Raw genomic sequence first — 18029 nt, 5'->3', positions numbered from 1 at the left:
TCTATGTATATGTAATTATTATCAGCTCACCATTAAGATTTTTTTGTTTTTTGTTTTTTTTACGTGTGCGCTGCCTTCTTTCCCCGGTTGCCCCCCCCCTCTCCCCCCCCCCCTGTTCTCTTCTTCGGCGCGAGGGGGGGGGGGGGGGGGGGGGGGGGGGGGGGGGGGGGGAAGGAATCCACAGGCGTTAAGCATCTTAGAATTATATGCTCCCTTCTCACGTGTGACTAGTAAATATCCAAGACAGATGTAATTTTTAAAAAATAACCTTAACACAACAATCAGAATTTTCATGTTCTAAATTTGCTCTTTCCCTTCATTTAATCCAACTTTATCTCTTAAAAATCGGCATGGTTGATCCTTCTTTAAAGATCACAAATCAAGATTTAATCATGTCCCTCATTCAGGTTCCATTCTACAAAACCTACCCCCTCTACCTGGGCTTTGGTAAGTTGAATGACTCTGATGTCAGAACACAAGTTAAATCGTACAGTGAATAAGAGTTCTGGGCTTAGATTCAGGAAGATATGAGTAGAAATCCTAAGTCAGTCACTTAATATAGCTGTGTGACCCTGGGCAAGTCACTTAACCTTCCTCAGTCTCAGTTTCCTCATATGTAAAATGAAGGGACTGGATCTGAGGGTCTGTAAGGTCCCCTTCCAAGTTTTAATCAATCATTCTATGGTCCTATGAACCTTTAAGTGGCTTTAAAAATGTCAAAGCTACATCCAAAGTTGTAGGAAGAATGGGCTCCTCGTCCTCCCCTCTCTCTTTCTCTCTCTTTTTCTCTGCCTTTAGAATAATCTTTCTTTTAGAAAGCCTGTCTTAGATCTTTTAGAGAGCCTGTCTTAGATCTAGGAAGAGCTGGGTATATATCCCACCTCTGACACATACTGGGTGTGATGCTAAGTGACTTACCCTCTCAGCACTCACCCTGGTAACTCTAAAACTGTAAGCTGAAGAGAAGGTGCTGATGTTTATTGGCAGAAGGAATTTCCTCAGCCAGGAGTTCTAAGGCTTAAACCAAAGAAATCATAGATTCAGTCCTTCAGTCCCTGTTCTTTTCTATATACAAATGAGAAAGAGTTCCATAGTGTTTTTATTTCCTTTGTGTTCAGACCTTAACTTGTAATAATGTTGTAGGAAATCTAATTATCATGAGAAAGGAAATATAACCTGCTCTAGGTTCTAAACTTCTATTCTCTGCTTAGAATAGGACAAGAGGAAGTAGTTTCAATAATCCCAAAACCTTTGCTGTTTGCCATATTTAATGATACTCCTGGAATTTATTTTGAGCCACTCTTTAAATGGTTCAGATATTACCTATTTAGAGCCAAGAAAATTTGGAATCAGATTTAACAATCCATGAAATACATATAAAATCAATACTCATGCCCCATTCATGGTGACTTGAAATCTGGAGAAATTTCCAACATCTATCTAAACTCATTATTCGAAGTCTAATTTAAAATGTTTGTTCCCCCTTGGTTACAAGGTCATTTCGTACATTTTAGAGAAATTGATGTATTTATCACTCCTCAATGATTGGTAAAAATTCTTCCTAAGATAGAGAACAACCTGACACTACAAAAGAAAAAGGCAGAAGGGCTTGAAATACTTTCATTAATTTAAGAAGTAGTAGTCCTTTCCTATTTCCAGTAAATTCTGTTAGCTCCATTTTGCTTTAACCCTAATGTACACTGAGTAAAATATAAAGTCCAAAACATAGTTCATCCAGACTTTTTTTTAAAAGCACTTTCAGGATAGATTTCCATCTCATTCTCATTCCTACCACCACTTCCCTTTTTTTCCTCCCCAGAAAACAAAGCCACTTGGTCTTCTTTTTGTCTAACTAAAGCTATTTCTAAGGTTTCTGTTATGACATTTGTATGCTAATAGCTGTTTGGTATTGTTTTACTATCTAAAGCCCTCTGGCGGACCATAGGCTGTACAAAAGGGTGAGTTTAGCTGCCTGCTAGCCAGTTTCTCTCTTCCATTTTAAATACTTTGCTTTCTGCTTGCTTGCATGGGGCTGCAGCCTAGGTATGCTAGTAAGTTTCACATCAATTAATTATATGAAATGAGATCAAATAAAAACTAACCCTACTGCAATTACTAACACTGCTGTTTTATACAACAGAAAAAAAAATCACATGCAGTAGATAATTATAAATGCATGAATATATATGTAGGACTTTCTTTCTGAAGCCACCGCTGGGCATGCTTAGAAAGTGGTGGGAGGAACCTTCAGTATAAAAATGGCTGATGTTACAAGTTTGGAACTTGAATGGGTCTGCACTAAAACAAAAGAAAAGTAATAAAAAGCACTAAGAGTAATATTTTGTTATAATAACTTTAATTGCCACCTGAATATATTTAGTAATCTAGTAATTTCATAGAAAGCTCTAAAACAAGAAATTACTTGGGGGCAATTAGATCATTTTTCTGTTGACTTATTATTCAGAATTATTCTGGCCAAAATAAGTCCTCCCCATTAGCTGGTTTCTCAGGTTTCATTTCCTAAATGTCTCCTTTCTCTGTCATTTGAAGTGAGTCAATATACACACCTAGCTTATACAATATACACACTTAGCTGCTCTTTCAAATCCAACTTCCTAATAATTGGGATTATAGTTACAAAGTCATAAAAAAACTAAATCTCCAGCATTTAAATTAAAAAACTGAATTATATGAATGTTATACATGTAGAAAAGTTGAATAATTATGCCTCACATAATTAAATGTCCTACATTACACCAAGAAGAATAAGCATCAATATAGGTTTTAATGAACTATGTAATAGACAGGATCAGCTATAGAGAGAAAGGAGGGCAATTGTTTTAAAGTCACTATCACCAATGTTCCTGAAATGCTGGATGGCAGTGCAGTTTTTGAGTGATCAGTAAGCGAAATGAATACAGTATGATTAAGTTTTATTAAATACTTAATAGCATTCAATAAAAACAGTCATTTTAAGCTGTGGAGAATTTCCTTTCCTATTAGAAGACTGGCTTTACTCCTTGGACAAGTCATCTTTCCTCTCTGGGCCTGAGTTACCTATTCTATAAAGGAAGAGGGCTGGAGTAGGTCACCTATGAGGTCACTTCCAGACCTAGGGCCAGGTTTCTATGATTAATTTGATTAATGAAATTTTTCTTGCCTATTACCTACAGAGAAATGAATGGATTTTTAAAATATCAAAGTGGAATTCTATCAAGTGCCTATATTATTCTCTTTTCTCAAATTAAGCCATCTAGTCATTTATAAACTTAATGATAGTTCTGGGGAAGGGCAGTGATACTTGAAATCTCAAGATTGCTCATATCTGTGAAGAAAGTTTATCATTATTTATTTGCTAATTAAAAAAAAAAGTTTGAGACTAGATCTATCTCACCCAGGCTGGAGGTATACAGCCCATTTTCATTGGTAGAGAAGCTTTTACCTGCACCATTTTTTTCTACCTGGGCCAGTGCCCTATCCTTGGGCAACCTGGGGGCTCTCCACTCTCAGGGCCTGGCTCACTATACTACTGGCTAGGCATTTAGCTCTCTGCAGACCAGAACTCCTGAATTCGTCATCCACCAGCCTCAGCTTCTCCCAGTGCAGGGATTTCAGCTATGTGCTATCACACTCAAATGTGGCCTAGATTTTTAAATCTGTAGTTTTAATTCCTTAGTTAATGAAATTCTTATTAAGACTCAGATGATCATACTGAGATGCTACAAGGGAACTAAAACTTTATCCAAAGTCTTTACTAGTATGTTTACCTGGACTTCAGGTAAATAAAAAAAATAAATGCCCAAGTAATGTTAATTTGATGTTAATGTCAAATTTTAGTTTCTAGGAATGGAATAGTGATGTCATCACGTAAATGGGGTTACTTGAGAAATGAAGTCCCATGCTACAGCTTTTGTGAAGCTAATTTACAACTGATGAGTTCTGTTAAGCATTTATTTCATCCCCCTTCACACCCAAAAGTTTTAAATCCTCAGATATTTAGAATAACTGAGATATGAGAAATTAGTTTTTAGAAACATGAACTATACTTATATTTATAATCATACAAATTAACTCTTATGTTGACAATTTTAGATTGGTTTAGAACTGGGATGTTTCAGGTTATGTATAGGAAAGCTGACTTACTAAGTGTTAGAAAGAGAAGAAAAATGAAAGTGATATTTCTTCCTCCCTCCCTCATGTTGTCCTATCCTACAAATACACAGATATTATTTAAAAGGATTCCAAAAGAACATGTGCATGCTACAGCATTCAACTGAATTAAAACCAACAAGAACTTGTATCTTGCATGGTACATGCAATTAAAATAGCCTGCTGTGAGGAGTCAGCATCTTAATATGGTGGTTGCTTATGCATTTTTGAAGCTTGCTGGTCTCTGGTATGTTAACTCTCTTTAAGAATGAATATTCTAGATATGATTACCAATATCAATGAAAGAGCCTTCCTTAGTTTCTTTAGTGCCTGCTGCATTCTGTTGTGAGTTCCAGAAACACTCATGCATGGTAATTTGGAGTTTCATAGCATCATGACTTGGAATCCCCTAGGTAGTTTAAGAGATAGGAGTAGAGGAGATCTTAGTACTAAGATACCTTCTAGAATAGTCATCTTTGCCTAAGCACGTAAGTTGAGGAATAACTTACAGTCAGAGCTTGGACTGGTTACCACTGAGATCTCCTCTCTCCTTGATCACAGCAGGCTAGATGGTCTTGCTAACAGTTCCCAGGTCAGAACTACATTTGGAGGCAGGGCATTATATACGAAGGATTCCTATCTCTGGAGTTTTCATCTGAAAATATAGTTTGTAAAATCTGCTTATTTTTAAAAATATAATTTTGATATACTGAAAAACAATATGAAAGAATGCAATGTCAGGGTGTCTGACTGATAGACCACTTCATATTGTGCTGTTGACAGACGCTGCCTATAAAAGATAGTCCCTGATCATCATCAGAATGCCACCACAAAAACTCCAAGAAGGCTAACTTCAAAAGCATGGAACCTCCAGAAAAGAATCCTATTTTCATCCTATGTCTCTAGTTCTCAGATGGGAAGGTTAAACAAACCGACCAAATATTTTTAGTCTTGCCCTTCCCTTTCAGTGGCTCAGTTTCCAACTTAATTAACCAGTGACTCAAAATTATTTTCTAATAGGGAAAGATTTTTTTATTAATGTCTGATATAGAGGCTAAACAGATATATTAAGAATTGAACTTTATTGTTAGTTTAAAAAAAAACTTCTTAGAAATTATGCCAAATTCAGTAAATTATTTTAAGCAGGAAGTGTAGGGTTGGAGCAAGAGTTAGATTACAGATGTCTGTGAGACCACTTTCCATTTAGAGTCCAAGCACCTTATTCTAATTTTTATAGTCATTAATTCAGAGACCCGTAGCAAGGAAAAACAATATTCCCTCTTCTAGTGGGGGAAAGAAGAGTAAATAATCTACATTACACAGCCATCTTTATCCTGAACGTATTGAGGCTGCAGTTGGCCTGAAAAATACCTCTCCTTTTCTAGAGAGAGAAATCATTTCCCTATTCCTTTTCCCTCCAAAACATATGCCTTCAGAACTTTCTCTGGTATTAGGAAGTACTCATAGGGAAACAATCTTAAAGAAAAGCAATTACCAAACCAATTCCTGTCTTCCCTTAATATTTTAGCAGCAGGGATTACAGGATAATTTGAACCAACCCTGTGAACTGTTAGCCTAGTTTTCCTGATGGATTTTCAACAAAGGTGGGTCCAAAAGTCCAAAAGGACCATATGCAGCAAGTACCAACAGCAGGTTGCAGCAGGGGTGGGTGTGAATTGAAATGCATTGTGATCATGGTTTTAAAAACACCAAAGTTTTCCCTATGTTTGACCTTGGTTCTGAAAATGTATCTATCTGTACCAGATGCTGCCGTCCACTATGGTAAGTATTTACTTCTACACTCAACCAGTCAGAGAAGCCATCTGAAACATCCTCACAAGGTCATTCCCCAAACCCAGCGGATTAATCCTCTAACTTATGCATCCATTTCTCTCTGTGACAATTCTTCAACAATACCTGTAAAAATACATAATGAGATGAATAAACAGTATTCTAAGCTGACATATCAGTTATATCACCATTCTTCCCATAGTTACATTTGGGATATAACAAGAGGCACATTAAGATTCTCAGTGGCCCAACTTACTGAATAAAGAGCAAGGACTGAACGTGGGATGTGTCATCATGGGTGCAATTAAGATCTTGGTCCAAAGTAATTTTGTTTCGCTTACCTCTTGCAGGGACTGAATATTTTTGGAACACAGAGGTGTGTGTTAAATTGCAGACAGCATGCTCTGGGGTGTCATTCTTATTGGGCCTTTCTGTCTTTTTTTTGCAACCCAAATGAGATTTCTGGAAAATGGCAAGATCTCCCTTTTCCTAAATTTCCCACAAGCCATTTCAGCTCTAAGAGCAACAGGTAACTGACTAGAAAGCCATGTATGGCTGCCCTACACATACTGACGTCCAGCATTGCGAGAACCTATCTGCTGAAGCTCACTGACTCATTAAACATTTCTCTGGCTGAGCATTACTGAGTAGACATAATGAAGCAGCTTTGCCTTATGCTTAAACCATGAAGCCATCGTTTGCTCCAAGTTTCTTACCTAGGCCTTCTCCATTTGTTCATAAGTATCATTGGACGTCTGACTGAAGTAACACCACGTGGGCTTTTTGCTGGCTTTCGGTGCTGTTGCTTACTACATCACCTCAGTACATTATGATGCAACATTGTCGGATGAGACTGTGACAAAATCTCAACTGCGTTATCATTTTCAGTTTAGAACACTTGGGAAGTCTGAGAAAATGGTTACAGCTCCAAAAGTCTTGCTATCCTAAGCCAGCACCTCGACTCAAAGCTGGCACGTCGGGACAAGGGCCAAAAAGCTTACCAAGGGTAGGCTGTTGCCTGGTTCGGCTGTCCTGCGGTTTGCCAGTAGTAGTACAGTTCAGAAAAGTAACCCATGTTGCCACAGAGACTATTCTCTTATAATGTTCAAGATCTTGAGGAAGGCCACATGACCCAGGAGTACTGTTGGTTCTGTTTCGACAATGTCTGCTGGAATGCAGTTGTGAAAGCAATAACAATGGGCTCTATTTCTGTAAATGAATTGGAATATTTGGCTCGTTAGTAAGTCTTTCATGGTGGGCACTGGCCCATAACAAGACTATTTGTAGTGATAATTCCCTGCTGGAACCTTTAGATGATCAGTTACAACACAGGAAAATCTAGGCAAAACTTTGTTTTTGTCTATTGGATACACTTTGACTGAAGTGTCCACCATTGAATTGGCTGGCTGTTTTGGTGTCATATGGGTACATCATTAGAGAAAAGCAAAAACAGCAGTGTGTAAAAACTTATACCAAAATTAAGCTCCTGTCTAGTGAGCTCTTTAAGAAAATGCACTTTGAGTTATAAATGCCTACTGGAAATCCAAGGAGAGTTCAGTAAATTAATAGTCAATACCCTATGTTAAGATAGTTTCCCAAAACTCCCTTGAAACCTGTGTTAGCTTCACTTACATCCAGGATATCTCTTCCCTGGAATTTAGTGCAGGCCAAGGATCAAATGTCCAAAACTACTTTAAGAATGAGTTTGAACAGTTTTTAAAGATAATTCATAAAAGCTACTCTCAGTTACTCTTAGAACTATAACTCAAAATATTTTAGAAAAAAATATGGGGGGAGGGGGGCAGCTAGGTGGCACAATGAATAGAGCACTGGCCCTGGAGTCAGGAGGACCTGAGTTCAAATATGGCCTCAGATACATAATACTTACTAGCCGCGTAACCTTGGGCAAGTCACTTAGCCCCAATTGCCCTGCTTTCCCCCCTCCAAAAAGCAAAAATGTGTGTGTGTATAGATATATACATGGGATAGAAAAAGACCAATTTACCCTATTTTTCCATTCTACAACACCTAACAATCCACCTTCCAAAGTCACCTAGAGAAGATTCCCACATGGCCACTTTAGAGGTCTGTGAGGGAAGCCAAAATATCATGGCCTTGTTGTAAATGTTTATGTTTTTTCTTTGTAGTTCCCTATGCCATCTGCCCCTCCATTGGGAAAGGAGTGTGGCATGGTGGAAATGCCACTGCACTTGGAACCAGGAGACCTGGGTTTGAATTCTGGCTGTGACATTTATTCAATGTGTGACTTTGAGCAAGTTATCCTCCCCAAGCCTTGGTTTCTTCATCTGTAATAATGGAATCAAAATATGTACTACCTCCCAGGGCTGTTACAAATAAAGAATTCTGTACAGCTTTAAGAGTTATACAAATGTGAAATAACAAGCCACAAACTGAATTAAATATCCTATGATTTATGAAGAATTTAGTAATCACCTGTTTCAAAATTTGAGCAGGATCTGTAGTGTGCTCTCATACTAAGCAAATACAAATCTTCTAGTTACTGATTTAACTATGCTTATGGATCTACAATCTTATCAATGTGGATACTTTGTCCACTGATGCAGTCCAGCTACATCTTTTACTGGAAGGTCTTAGGGTGACAAGCATCTGGAGTCATGAACTTCTACAACCTTAGCTAAACTGGTCAACTAATGAGACATGATCAGTCTGCTATTATTCAACGCCTTTCTAGTTTAGTGGCACCTGTCAGTTTTGGTGCTCTGCTGATAGATACCCTTTTAAGAGCCTATACTAGGAGCAGGATTTTAACAGATTTAGATATGTGTTTCTAAATAGTATTTTCTCTTGGGAAAAACCTGGCATTCAAATAGAACCACACACACAGTCCCATTGCAGATTACAGGATCGTATTACTAGCATTTTCTTTCTTTTCTACCCTTCTTTCCCCTCTTCTTTGATTAACCACAGGTCTGAAAGAACTACTTCTATGCCATTTAAGTTATAAAGAAACAAATATAAGGGGCAGCTAGGTGGTGCAGTGAATACAGCACCAGCCCTGGAGTGAGGAGGACCTGAGTTCAAATGTGGCCTCAGACACTTGACACAATTACTAACCATGTGACTTTGGGCAAGTTACTTAACCCCAATTGCCCTCCAAAAAGCCAAAAAAAAAAAAAGAAACAAATATAAAACATTACTTTAAAATCCTAGTATATTTCTGATAAGTGATCTCTATACAGTTGTTCTCTAAGCAAACTTAGTGGTAAAAAAAAGATTTATAAAACTAGCAAATTACATGATTGTAAAGGGTTAATAATAGAATTTTTAAATGGTGAGCTTCCCTGTGTATTTTAAATTACTCTATTTCTAAAATTCAAAATTCAGTTAACATACTTTTAAGAAACATTTGTTGCTTGAAGACAATTACTCTGCTACTGTTCTTTACTATTTGTTGTTACCTATCTGTAAGCTTTGGGAGAAACGACTAAGTTATCTTTTAAGTATGAGAAACAATAGAATAATAAAGGTTAATAAATCAAGGAAAAGGAAAGTTCCTGCCAATTAGCAAAATCTCAGTTTTTCCTTTTGTAACATATAGGTATGTCCCCACTTCAAGAAAACCATATCACAAAAATCCGAATTTAGAATCAAAGATTAGCGCTAGAAAGGGCCTTAGAAACCATCTGATCCAGCCCCATTTTATAGATGAGGAAATTTGAGGTCCAGAGAGGTAAAACTGCAAAATAATAAATTAGGGGTTAACAATGCAAATTTCAAAAGGAATCTTTACCTTTAAAAAAGATTCACTATTCAATGTCTTTCAGTAACATGTATTTAAAATATTTCATCTGAAAAAAAATAGTTGTTTTTGTGAGAACTTTGAGAATCCATCTGTTAGAGGTAAAATAGCATTTAAGGTTATAAACACTTAAATCAAAACATAAATTCAATTCCATTAAATTTATTAAAGCCCTGATATATGCAAGACACTGTGCTATCTATAATAAACACCAAAAACAAGATTATGCAATGATGTGACCAGGTTCAAGATTTTAACAAAATCAGAAAAATTCCATCAGTGAAGATTAGTTCAGTATCTATGTACACAAAAGCTGAATAAATTGTGTCTGTTCAATTCCCCAACTTAGGTAACTATGTAGGACAATGGGATTTTGAGGCATAGATGTTAGTCAACCAAACCAGTTGGATGAGCTGCTGGTTCTGTTTTTCTAGTTTCAAAACATTACCCTCCTATCTGATGTAATAGAATAATGGAATCTGGTTTGGTTGTGTTCCTAGACTGTGAAATCAATGCAGCACTTAATGAAAGGAAGAGTATTCATAACCACAGAATAATTAATTAGCCTGTAAAACATTTCTTCCTTCTCTGTGTCTTTTTCTTATTTTCTAGCAGTTCAGAGGTCCCCTGCGTCTCCCAAGTCTCTAACAAACGCTTTTTCTTTTCTTTTCTTTTCTTTTTTTGCCATTGACTCTCTGCCATGCCTTGGGGTGTGCTTCATAGTAGAAGGGATGGTTAGGAGAGTCTTCCTTTGGAAGTGGCGACACTACAAAGCAGTCTCTTGTTTTTTCAGAGTGAAAGAATTGAAAAAGGCCAAGGAACTTGAAGACCCGCAGCAGCAGCAGCATCCCGTAGCAATGTGACATTGCTTTTCAGACTGTTTTCATTTTCTGTTTTTAGCAGAGACATGCAACAACAACAAAACAAAACAAAACAAACAAAACCCACTGCAGTTTTCAGAAGCTCGGCTGCAGGATTTTAACAGTAATGTTTTGGTCATTGCATTTGCACTTTCATGGACAACTTTTAATTTGTTCAGCAAGACATCTTGGAACTCAATCTTCTGTTGGATCATGGGAGAACAAGACACCAGGAGGAATCTGTGAGAGGCTTCCTTCTCTCAGAAAGAAACGGTTATCCTCATCTAGGGCTGTATTCAAACATCGTGTGGAACTGGACAAATATTATACCAAAAATATAGTTAAGAAAAGGTGGGAATGCACGAGCAACAGAGAAAATGCTATTCCTGCACCTGTCAATCATTTCCAAGAAGCTGAATCTTTGGGATTCTCGGTGGAGGGCTTAGATCGTATAAATCTTTATTGGGTCCGTGTGTTCTCATTTCCTTTGCTCTTCTATTTTTTTATTTTATCTCTCTACAGCACACTTAATGCAACTTTTTAAATCTGCAGGTTTTTAATGTCTTGTGGAAATTTGCAGAGGGGTGGATGTGTGAAGCAAACGGGTAATGCATGGGAAATAAGGAAGTACAGCTTAAGGAAAGTCTGAAAGTTTCTTTTGTGTGTGTGGTTTTTTCCTAAACCTGCAAAATATATCAGTCATCACGTCCTTTTTCTCATGTCCAGCACTTTATTTTTTGCCTTACTTTCATGGGAGATGAAAGTTATGTAGAATAATTAGTAAAGCATGTAGCTTTTTTTTTTTAGTAACCTTGGAAATTCTTAGTCATTCTAAGAATCCATAAACATTGCCTGGACATTATGCCACTTAAGAGATCAGTGTGGTGCTGCGTTCTGGCCAGTAAATTCCATATTTTGGCGATATTTCATCAAAACTGAGCAGTTTCTGTATATATATAGAAGGTAGAAATGGAAAATGAGAAATACTATTTGAAAGGGATTATATTGATTAATTACTAAATATTTTATTCACAAAGGGTCAATAACATGGCAAGATAAAATTATTATTTGTATAGTTTTGTCTGAATGAGCGAGAAAAGTGTGGATGTATTGTTTGTACATATTGTATATATTAAAACAAAGAGATATGTGCATGAATTCAAGAAAAAAAAGAAATGAAAAAAAGCAAAGCATTAGTGGCTATGGTCTGTAAAATGAAACAAAAACTTTATTTCACTATAAGAGTACTTTATTTTAAATGTTCTTTAGAAGAACATTTTGCTAAAGCATGACTAAACTGCAAAAAAAAAGAGCTACTGTATTTAGACTTAGGAAAAAAGGCAGAGTAACATTACTAAAAAAAAAAAAAAAAGGATATGTTTACATTTAATTTTGGCTACCAGGAGTTTATTTAATTTTATTTTATCTTTTTTTGCCAATGGTGCCAAGTAATGTGAATGCTAATATTGCTTAAGAAAATTAAGTTAATTTTGCAAAGCAGATAATCATAAGAAAAACCAGTATATAGCTTAACACCATCCACTCACTCCAATAAAGAACACTTAGAATGAACATAAACTGAAAAAAAAAAAAAAAGAAATAGTCTGAAAGTAGAAAAATATGTTTCACATTTTCATATCTCCTGCTGGAAGTCAGAAAATGTAATAAAAATTGCACAAAAAAATTAAAAACTAAAAATTAAAATGATGCAAACTGGTCTTGTAGGGGTGTCATGGTATATTACTATTTCCACATAATGAGGAGCCAAAGAAATCAGATACTTTAAAAAAAATAGAAACTACTAATGTTAAATTAAGAGAGGGTAAGTTAGTATATGCTGATACCAGTTTAAAATTTCCAAGTTAAGTCTGAAGATCAGTTGGTGTAAAGTTTATGACAATTAGTTTTGTTCTTACTTGATTTTGGCCATCAACTGTATGTTAAAATGCAAGGCTTGTTGTGAAGCCTAAAAATATTCACAAATAAGAAGCTTTTAAACTGGTGTCTTTGGAAGGAAGGTATATACAAAAGGATTGGGGTAAAAACTGGGGTCAGTGCTCTTGGTGCCTTTTCTATAATTGTACTTGTTTTTTAATTACTTCCTTTCACTGCCAACCTTGAATTACTGTACAGTATATGTCTTACTGCTCGTGATCAGCTCTGACAACAGTGACAGTCCCACAACAACAGCCACCTGTACATTTGTAAACTGACCTAACTCAATTTTTTTTAAGTGTGTGGCTCATGCTGCAGCTGTTGCAGTCCCAAAATATCTATTATTTTACAAAATTGGGCCTGTAGGAGAACACTGAGTATTATACACTCATACACACATATACATAATTGCACACACAAATGGGAATAGAATGTGAAGGCCAGCTCTTTTGAAATGTCCTGTATTAAAACTGAATTTAGACATGTTTATTCCATTTGTTATAATGAAAAGAATGGATCTTTTTAACAAGAGTAATGACCTCAGTGGATTTGTTTTAACCCTCACATTTCTACAAGTTTCACATACATTTATTAGATGGGCAAGATATAAGACTCAGTAAGATATAGAAATACTTAATGTTACTCTTCCAACTCGGATGGCCTTTATGGAGGGAGGAGAAAGTAGGTTTAATGCCTACTGAATAACCCCCCATGGACCACTGAGTTAGTTAAAAATGCACTTCCACTGAAATAATGCATTTCTGATCGCCCTTTTCTTGGTTGTGGATCATAGTTTTGAGTATAAGATGATAGGTAAGCGCAGCTTTCTTGGATAATCTGAATTCCCAAGTGCCAGGAGTAGGATTTCATTATAAAAATTAATAGCTAATATTATTCTGTCTCCTGAAAATTTAATTGCTATTATTACACATTTGAAATCAGCTGTACTGTGTGAACGAAATAAAGACTATAACATGAACCCCCTCTATGGTTGCACGGTCGCTTATGGCAGTTCCACACAGTAGTTGGCGCCCAACGGGGGGTCCCCAAGACTTGCATGTAAAACTAGTCTAGATGTCTCCTTTTTGTAAGTTTTATTTTTGTAATTGTGCATGTAAAGCATCACTGAATCAATGGATCTGTTGAAGAACTCAGCTGCTGGAACCATGCAAAATGTTTTGAATTGCCCTTAAAATATGGAAAATGTTTTCTGAATGCTTTATATTCTTTCTGCTGTAAATTAAAAATGAAGAAAATTTCCCCATACTAAGTGTGGCTGTGTTTTGTTCTTAATTTAAATTTCTCGGTCATTTAAAACCAGGGTACATTTTGCTTAATTTCATGTCGTTTCAAGCGTATCCATTTCAACAAAACAAAGTTTGGGTCCAGAATCTGTCTTTAATGAACATGATTCACACAGGTCTTCCAAAGCACATCTCAGCAAAGTTCTACTCAATTTGCAAAAATATAAAGTTACTTAAAGAGGTTAAATTAGAGAGAAATCATTTAAAAATATTTGCATTTAAAATACCAGACTGAATGAAAAACATATAACTATGAAGCTTTCTGAGTCACCAGTGCTGTTTAAAGTTCTACAGGGCTCCCCTCCATTCCCACTACCAGCATCCTAGCCAAGGCCCTTTTCACCTTTCCAACATGGATTATTGCAACAATATCCTAGCTGGTCTCTCCCTCAAGAACCTCTTCCCACTTTAAATCCATTCTACTCCAACCTAGGCTTTCATTGCTATCTTACAGAGCCCTTCCACAAATGCAGAGCACAACTCTACTGCTTCTAAGAGTGGTTATGGACAAAAAAAAATTATCACCCTTCATAGGATCATAGACCTAATGCTGGAAGGAACCTTGGAGGTCATTTAGCCCAGCCCCATCATTTGACCCAGTTCCGGTGTGTGCTACTAAATGTTTAACAACCCTTTGTTGTTTTGTTTTTTTGGGGGGCGAGAGGGACCCAAGGGTAACGGTACTCCTGACATACTTTTAAGTTTAGTCTGAATTACCAACATTTTCTTCATTACTTTAAGTCCAGGCAATCAACAATCAAGTTAAAGTGTAAATGTTCACACTGACATTTTAACAACTGGCTCCATAACCAGGCTCCAGCACACCTCTATCTTTAATCAATCTGGTAATAAGGTTCTCTGAACTTTGCAGGACTGGTACCCTGAGAACTGGCACCCTTATTCAAAGCCTTTCTGGTTTGAGACGTCCTCCCAAAACCCAAGTTTTTCTTATACAGCCTTTAGGAACTTACAACCAAGACACAAGGACTTGGTGAAAGACCTTCCTTAAAAACTGCCATTTATCAAGTCAATCCCCTATTCACAAACCTATATTGGTTCCCTATTGCCAACTCAACTCCAAATTCTGCTTAGCTTTGAGACCCTCCAAAAATTTCCCCTATCCAGTCTTATTAACTACTTCCCCCACATGCATCCTCTGTTCCTATCAAATGTCTTCACAATTCTTTGGCCATTGTTCTTGCCTCTCTACCTTTGCTCAAAAGGTCCTAAATACTTTTACTCCCCTCTGCTTATCGAAATTCTACCCATCCTTCAAGTTCCACTACAGATCCCATCTTGCCAACATACCCTTCTTTGACTACACTTGCTCAGAGAGTAATCAAAGCTGATTTTCTTTTCTTCCTTTTGCTTTTGAGGCTAGTCCTTTAACAGTCAAAATGAGGTAAACTGAGGCACACATTTCTGAGCATGATCTATTAGTAAAGTGTGAATTTACCAATAATCAGGATCTCAGCTTCCTCAGCAAAGCTAAGACACCCCCCCCCCAAATGCAGGAGGACAGTTCTCTTTTATAGTTTCTGGGGGAGTACAGAGCAAGGAACAGACTTCATTGGTGGAAAACAAATTATGATTGGTTATAAGAGCTCAGCATCATGAATGGAGAAATCAATATGGTTACAGAGCTGAGGCATGAGGGACAATATGAATGGTTGGAAATTAGGGATGGGGGCTAGCAACAACCCTGTCTTTCCCCTCCTGTGACTAAGGAATGTTCATTGTGGTTGAGTCTACCTGCAAGATTAAGAAAGAGTGGACCAGACTTCTTTGGATGAGAAACCAGACATCCTTGAAGGATAGCTTGATGATGTAAAAATACTAGTAGTGTCCACCTGTATCCCCCAAGGAAAGCAGATTTCTTTGAGGCAAGAATAGAACAGTGACTAGCAAGAGAACTGGATTTTAAAACTTGATTCATTGCAGGACGGCTGAATTTCTGAACTAAGTTCAGAGACAAGAACTACAATTTAGGTAGTTACAAAATCAATTAACCATAAAATAAGATCAATTAAAAGATACTGAATCAATCTGATTATTTCAGGACCCCAGCCTCACACTTGTTTTCTTACTGAAGCTGCAAAGCTGTCAGTCAGGTCTCTAATTGCTCTGTATTCTCTGAGTGCATCTCTTGTATCTCTATTCTTCCTCCCATAGGCTGGCCAAGATGCTCCAGTGATCAGCCCAGCATGCATGTCCTGGCCATGGGCAAGATCAAGGCTGAGCAACTTTTGCAACCTGTTAACTGAGCCAAAGAACTCAGCATTCTGAGCTTTAAGAAATCATCTAGGGCAAAAAGTCAGTAAACTATGGCCAGAGGGCCAAATTCCACCTGTCAATGGAGCTAAGAATGGTTTCTACATTTTTAAATACAGCAAAACTTTTATTTAAAAATATAAAACCTATTCTGGGCTGAAGAGCCTCAGGAGAGCCTGTAGGTTCTAGACCCCTAGACTCCTTTTTATGAGAAAATTCAGATTCAGATGGGAAATATTGCTTGCCAAAGGAGTAACTGAGAGAGCCAGGGCCCCATCCCAAATCTTTTAGCCAAAAACCCACCATCTTGTGCGACTTAAGTTTTGATTGATGAGTGAAGCGCAACTCCAACTTGTACTTTTATTTATGATTCAACAGAAAGGCATATATTAAAAACTTAATCTCAGCTCCAATTTGTGCATTTGTTCAGGAATTACGGGGGAGGGGGGGCACTTATTGAGCACGTTCTGTGCTCTGAAAAAGCGGCCTGTGCCTGCTCCCAGGAAGCTCACATTCTAATAAGGTTAATATATTTGGAGGGGGGCTGCCAAACTCATTTTATCCATCAGTAGCACTTGTAGCTTCGATAAATACCTCCTGTCTTTCACCCAGTTTTAATGGAGGTCTGCGCTGTCCAGCTTGCTGGGATAAGGACCCCTGTAGAGTTACGCACAGGACAGAACGGGGGCAGCTGAGAGCATCCTCGGAACGGCCTAAGAGGGAGGGCGGTGCGCATGCGCGCACACGCCCCGCGGCTGTACCTGCTTCTTTCCTCCCTGCCCCTCACACCTAGGGACACAAGGGTCAGCGCAGAGGCGCGGGGAGGTCGACTAGGGCACCGCCCCCACCCTCACTTACCCGGGCCACTTCCTTTCCCCCCGCTGGGCCCAGGGCCGGGCACGCCCATCCCTTCGGCTTCCTACAAGTGTCCAAAGAAACTCAACCCGAGGAGGGGAAAAAAGAAAGCCCAGAGAGAGAGTTCTCCGCGGGGCAGACTGAGGGGAGCGGGAGGGTGGGTACAGACAGCGGTCGTCACCCCTCTCCCGCTTCTCTGTCAGTCACAGCTCCTCGAGCGGCTGCAGTACCAGTTGAGGCCGTTGGGTCCGTTAGTCTGGGTGCACAAGCGCGCGTGCGCGCGCCCCAGGCTCCGCCCTTCCCGACTTCCTCAGGGAGAGTTGTGTGCGCGCGCGCGCGCGTGCGGCCAATCCTGCTTCCTCTCCCGTGCAGGCGTACGAACGGGCGGCGTGCGTGCGTACGTAGGCCTCGCCTCCAGGCTCCGCCCCCCCGCCCGTGCGTAACCAGCCGCGCCCCTCCTTGCCAGTCAGTCAGAGAAGCAGGCAGACGGAATTTGGGGGCTTGTGAGCCGCTCCTCCCTCCGCCCTCCGCACCCCGAGGACCCGCCGAGCCCGCCTAAGCGATTCCTCTCCCGACGCCGGGACCAGCCGCCGAGATGTGAGTGACCGTGGGGCCGGATGGAGCCGAGGGTCGGGTGGGGTGTGGCGAAGCTCCGCGTCTGCGGCCGGGCCCGGTCCCCGCCCCGCGGCGGGGCGTGTCCCCTATGTGTGGTCTGGGACCCCCACCGCGGGGTGCCGGGGACGCCCTGGCCCAGGCCGCAGCCGCTAAGCTAAGCGGACGAGTGAATCGTCCACTCCGGGATACCTATAGAGACAGGCCCTGCCCTCGAGGAGCTCTTCCTCTAATAGGGGAAACCGCTGCGTCCAGAGGCGCTGTAGACGGGCTGGCTACAAGGGAGATGAGGAAGGCCCTAGAGCGACTGGGGGCTGGGGAAAACTTCCTGGAGGAGGCGGGGCTTTAGGTGGTTCCCCTGGGCTGAGGTCCCCCTGCCTGAGTTCTGCCGGGGGAGGACTCTCCTGGCTCCCCCCGCCCTTTCCTCCCTGGCCCCCCTCCACCCTTTCCGTTTTGGAAGGGTCGGGATTG

The 18029-nt window shown here is 39.4% G+C and overlaps 2 protein-coding genes and 1 long non-coding RNA gene across 10 annotated transcripts in view; 2 read left to right on the top strand and 1 right to left on the bottom strand.

Annotated features, from left to right (window-relative positions):
• Positions 1-12098, top strand: part of CAMTA1 (calmodulin binding transcription activator 1) — an 894751-nt gene extending 882653 nt beyond the window's left edge. For 4 of the 6 annotated variants that reach the window (XM_069079391.1, XM_069079389.1, XM_069079394.1 and 1 more), the window contains one exon: positions 10515-12098. In XM_069079391.1, coding sequence (XP_068935492.1) covers positions 10515-10584 — 70 coding nt within the window. In that variant the 3' untranslated portion in view covers positions 10585-12098. Of the gene's footprint in view, positions 1-1927; positions 1959-10514 lie in introns of all 6 variants that reach the window. The other 2 variants (XM_069079392.1, XM_069079390.1) reach the window with 1 other exon arrangement.
• The window catches only part of LOC138154520 (uncharacterized), a 23581-nt gene extending 6160 nt beyond the window's left edge, over positions 1-17421 (bottom strand). The window contains exons 1-4 of one of the 3 annotated variants that reach the window (XR_011166631.1): positions 16950-17421; positions 9713-9770; positions 6942-7149; positions 4659-4804 (exon numbers count right to left, since the gene is read on the bottom strand). This is a non-coding gene — a long non-coding RNA (uncharacterized lncRNA). The remainder of the gene's footprint in view (positions 1-4658; positions 4805-6941; positions 7150-9712; positions 9771-16949) is intronic. The other 2 variants (XR_011166630.1, XR_011166632.1) reach the window with 2 other exon arrangements.
• VAMP3 (vesicle associated membrane protein 3) overlaps positions 1-18029 on the top strand; it is a 166872-nt gene that overhangs the window by 138382 nt on the left and 10461 nt on the right. Inside the window, exon 2 of the mRNA XM_069079400.1 lies at positions 17415-17543. Coding sequence (XP_068935501.1) covers positions 17542-17543 — 2 coding nt within the window. The 5' untranslated portion in view covers positions 17415-17541. The remainder of the gene's footprint in view (positions 1-17414; positions 17544-18029) is intronic.

Source organism: Petaurus breviceps, unplaced genomic scaffold (assembly GCF_028583685.1).
Source record: "Petaurus breviceps papuanus isolate PSGF00001 unplaced genomic scaffold, PetGlider_PUasm1.0 91041, whole genome shotgun sequence".
NCBI classification, from domain to species: domain Eukaryota; kingdom Metazoa; phylum Chordata; class Mammalia; order Diprotodontia; family Petauridae; genus Petaurus; species Petaurus breviceps.
The sequence above is the reverse complement of the archived record's forward strand: the minus strand, read 5'-3'. Positions and strand labels throughout refer to the sequence as shown.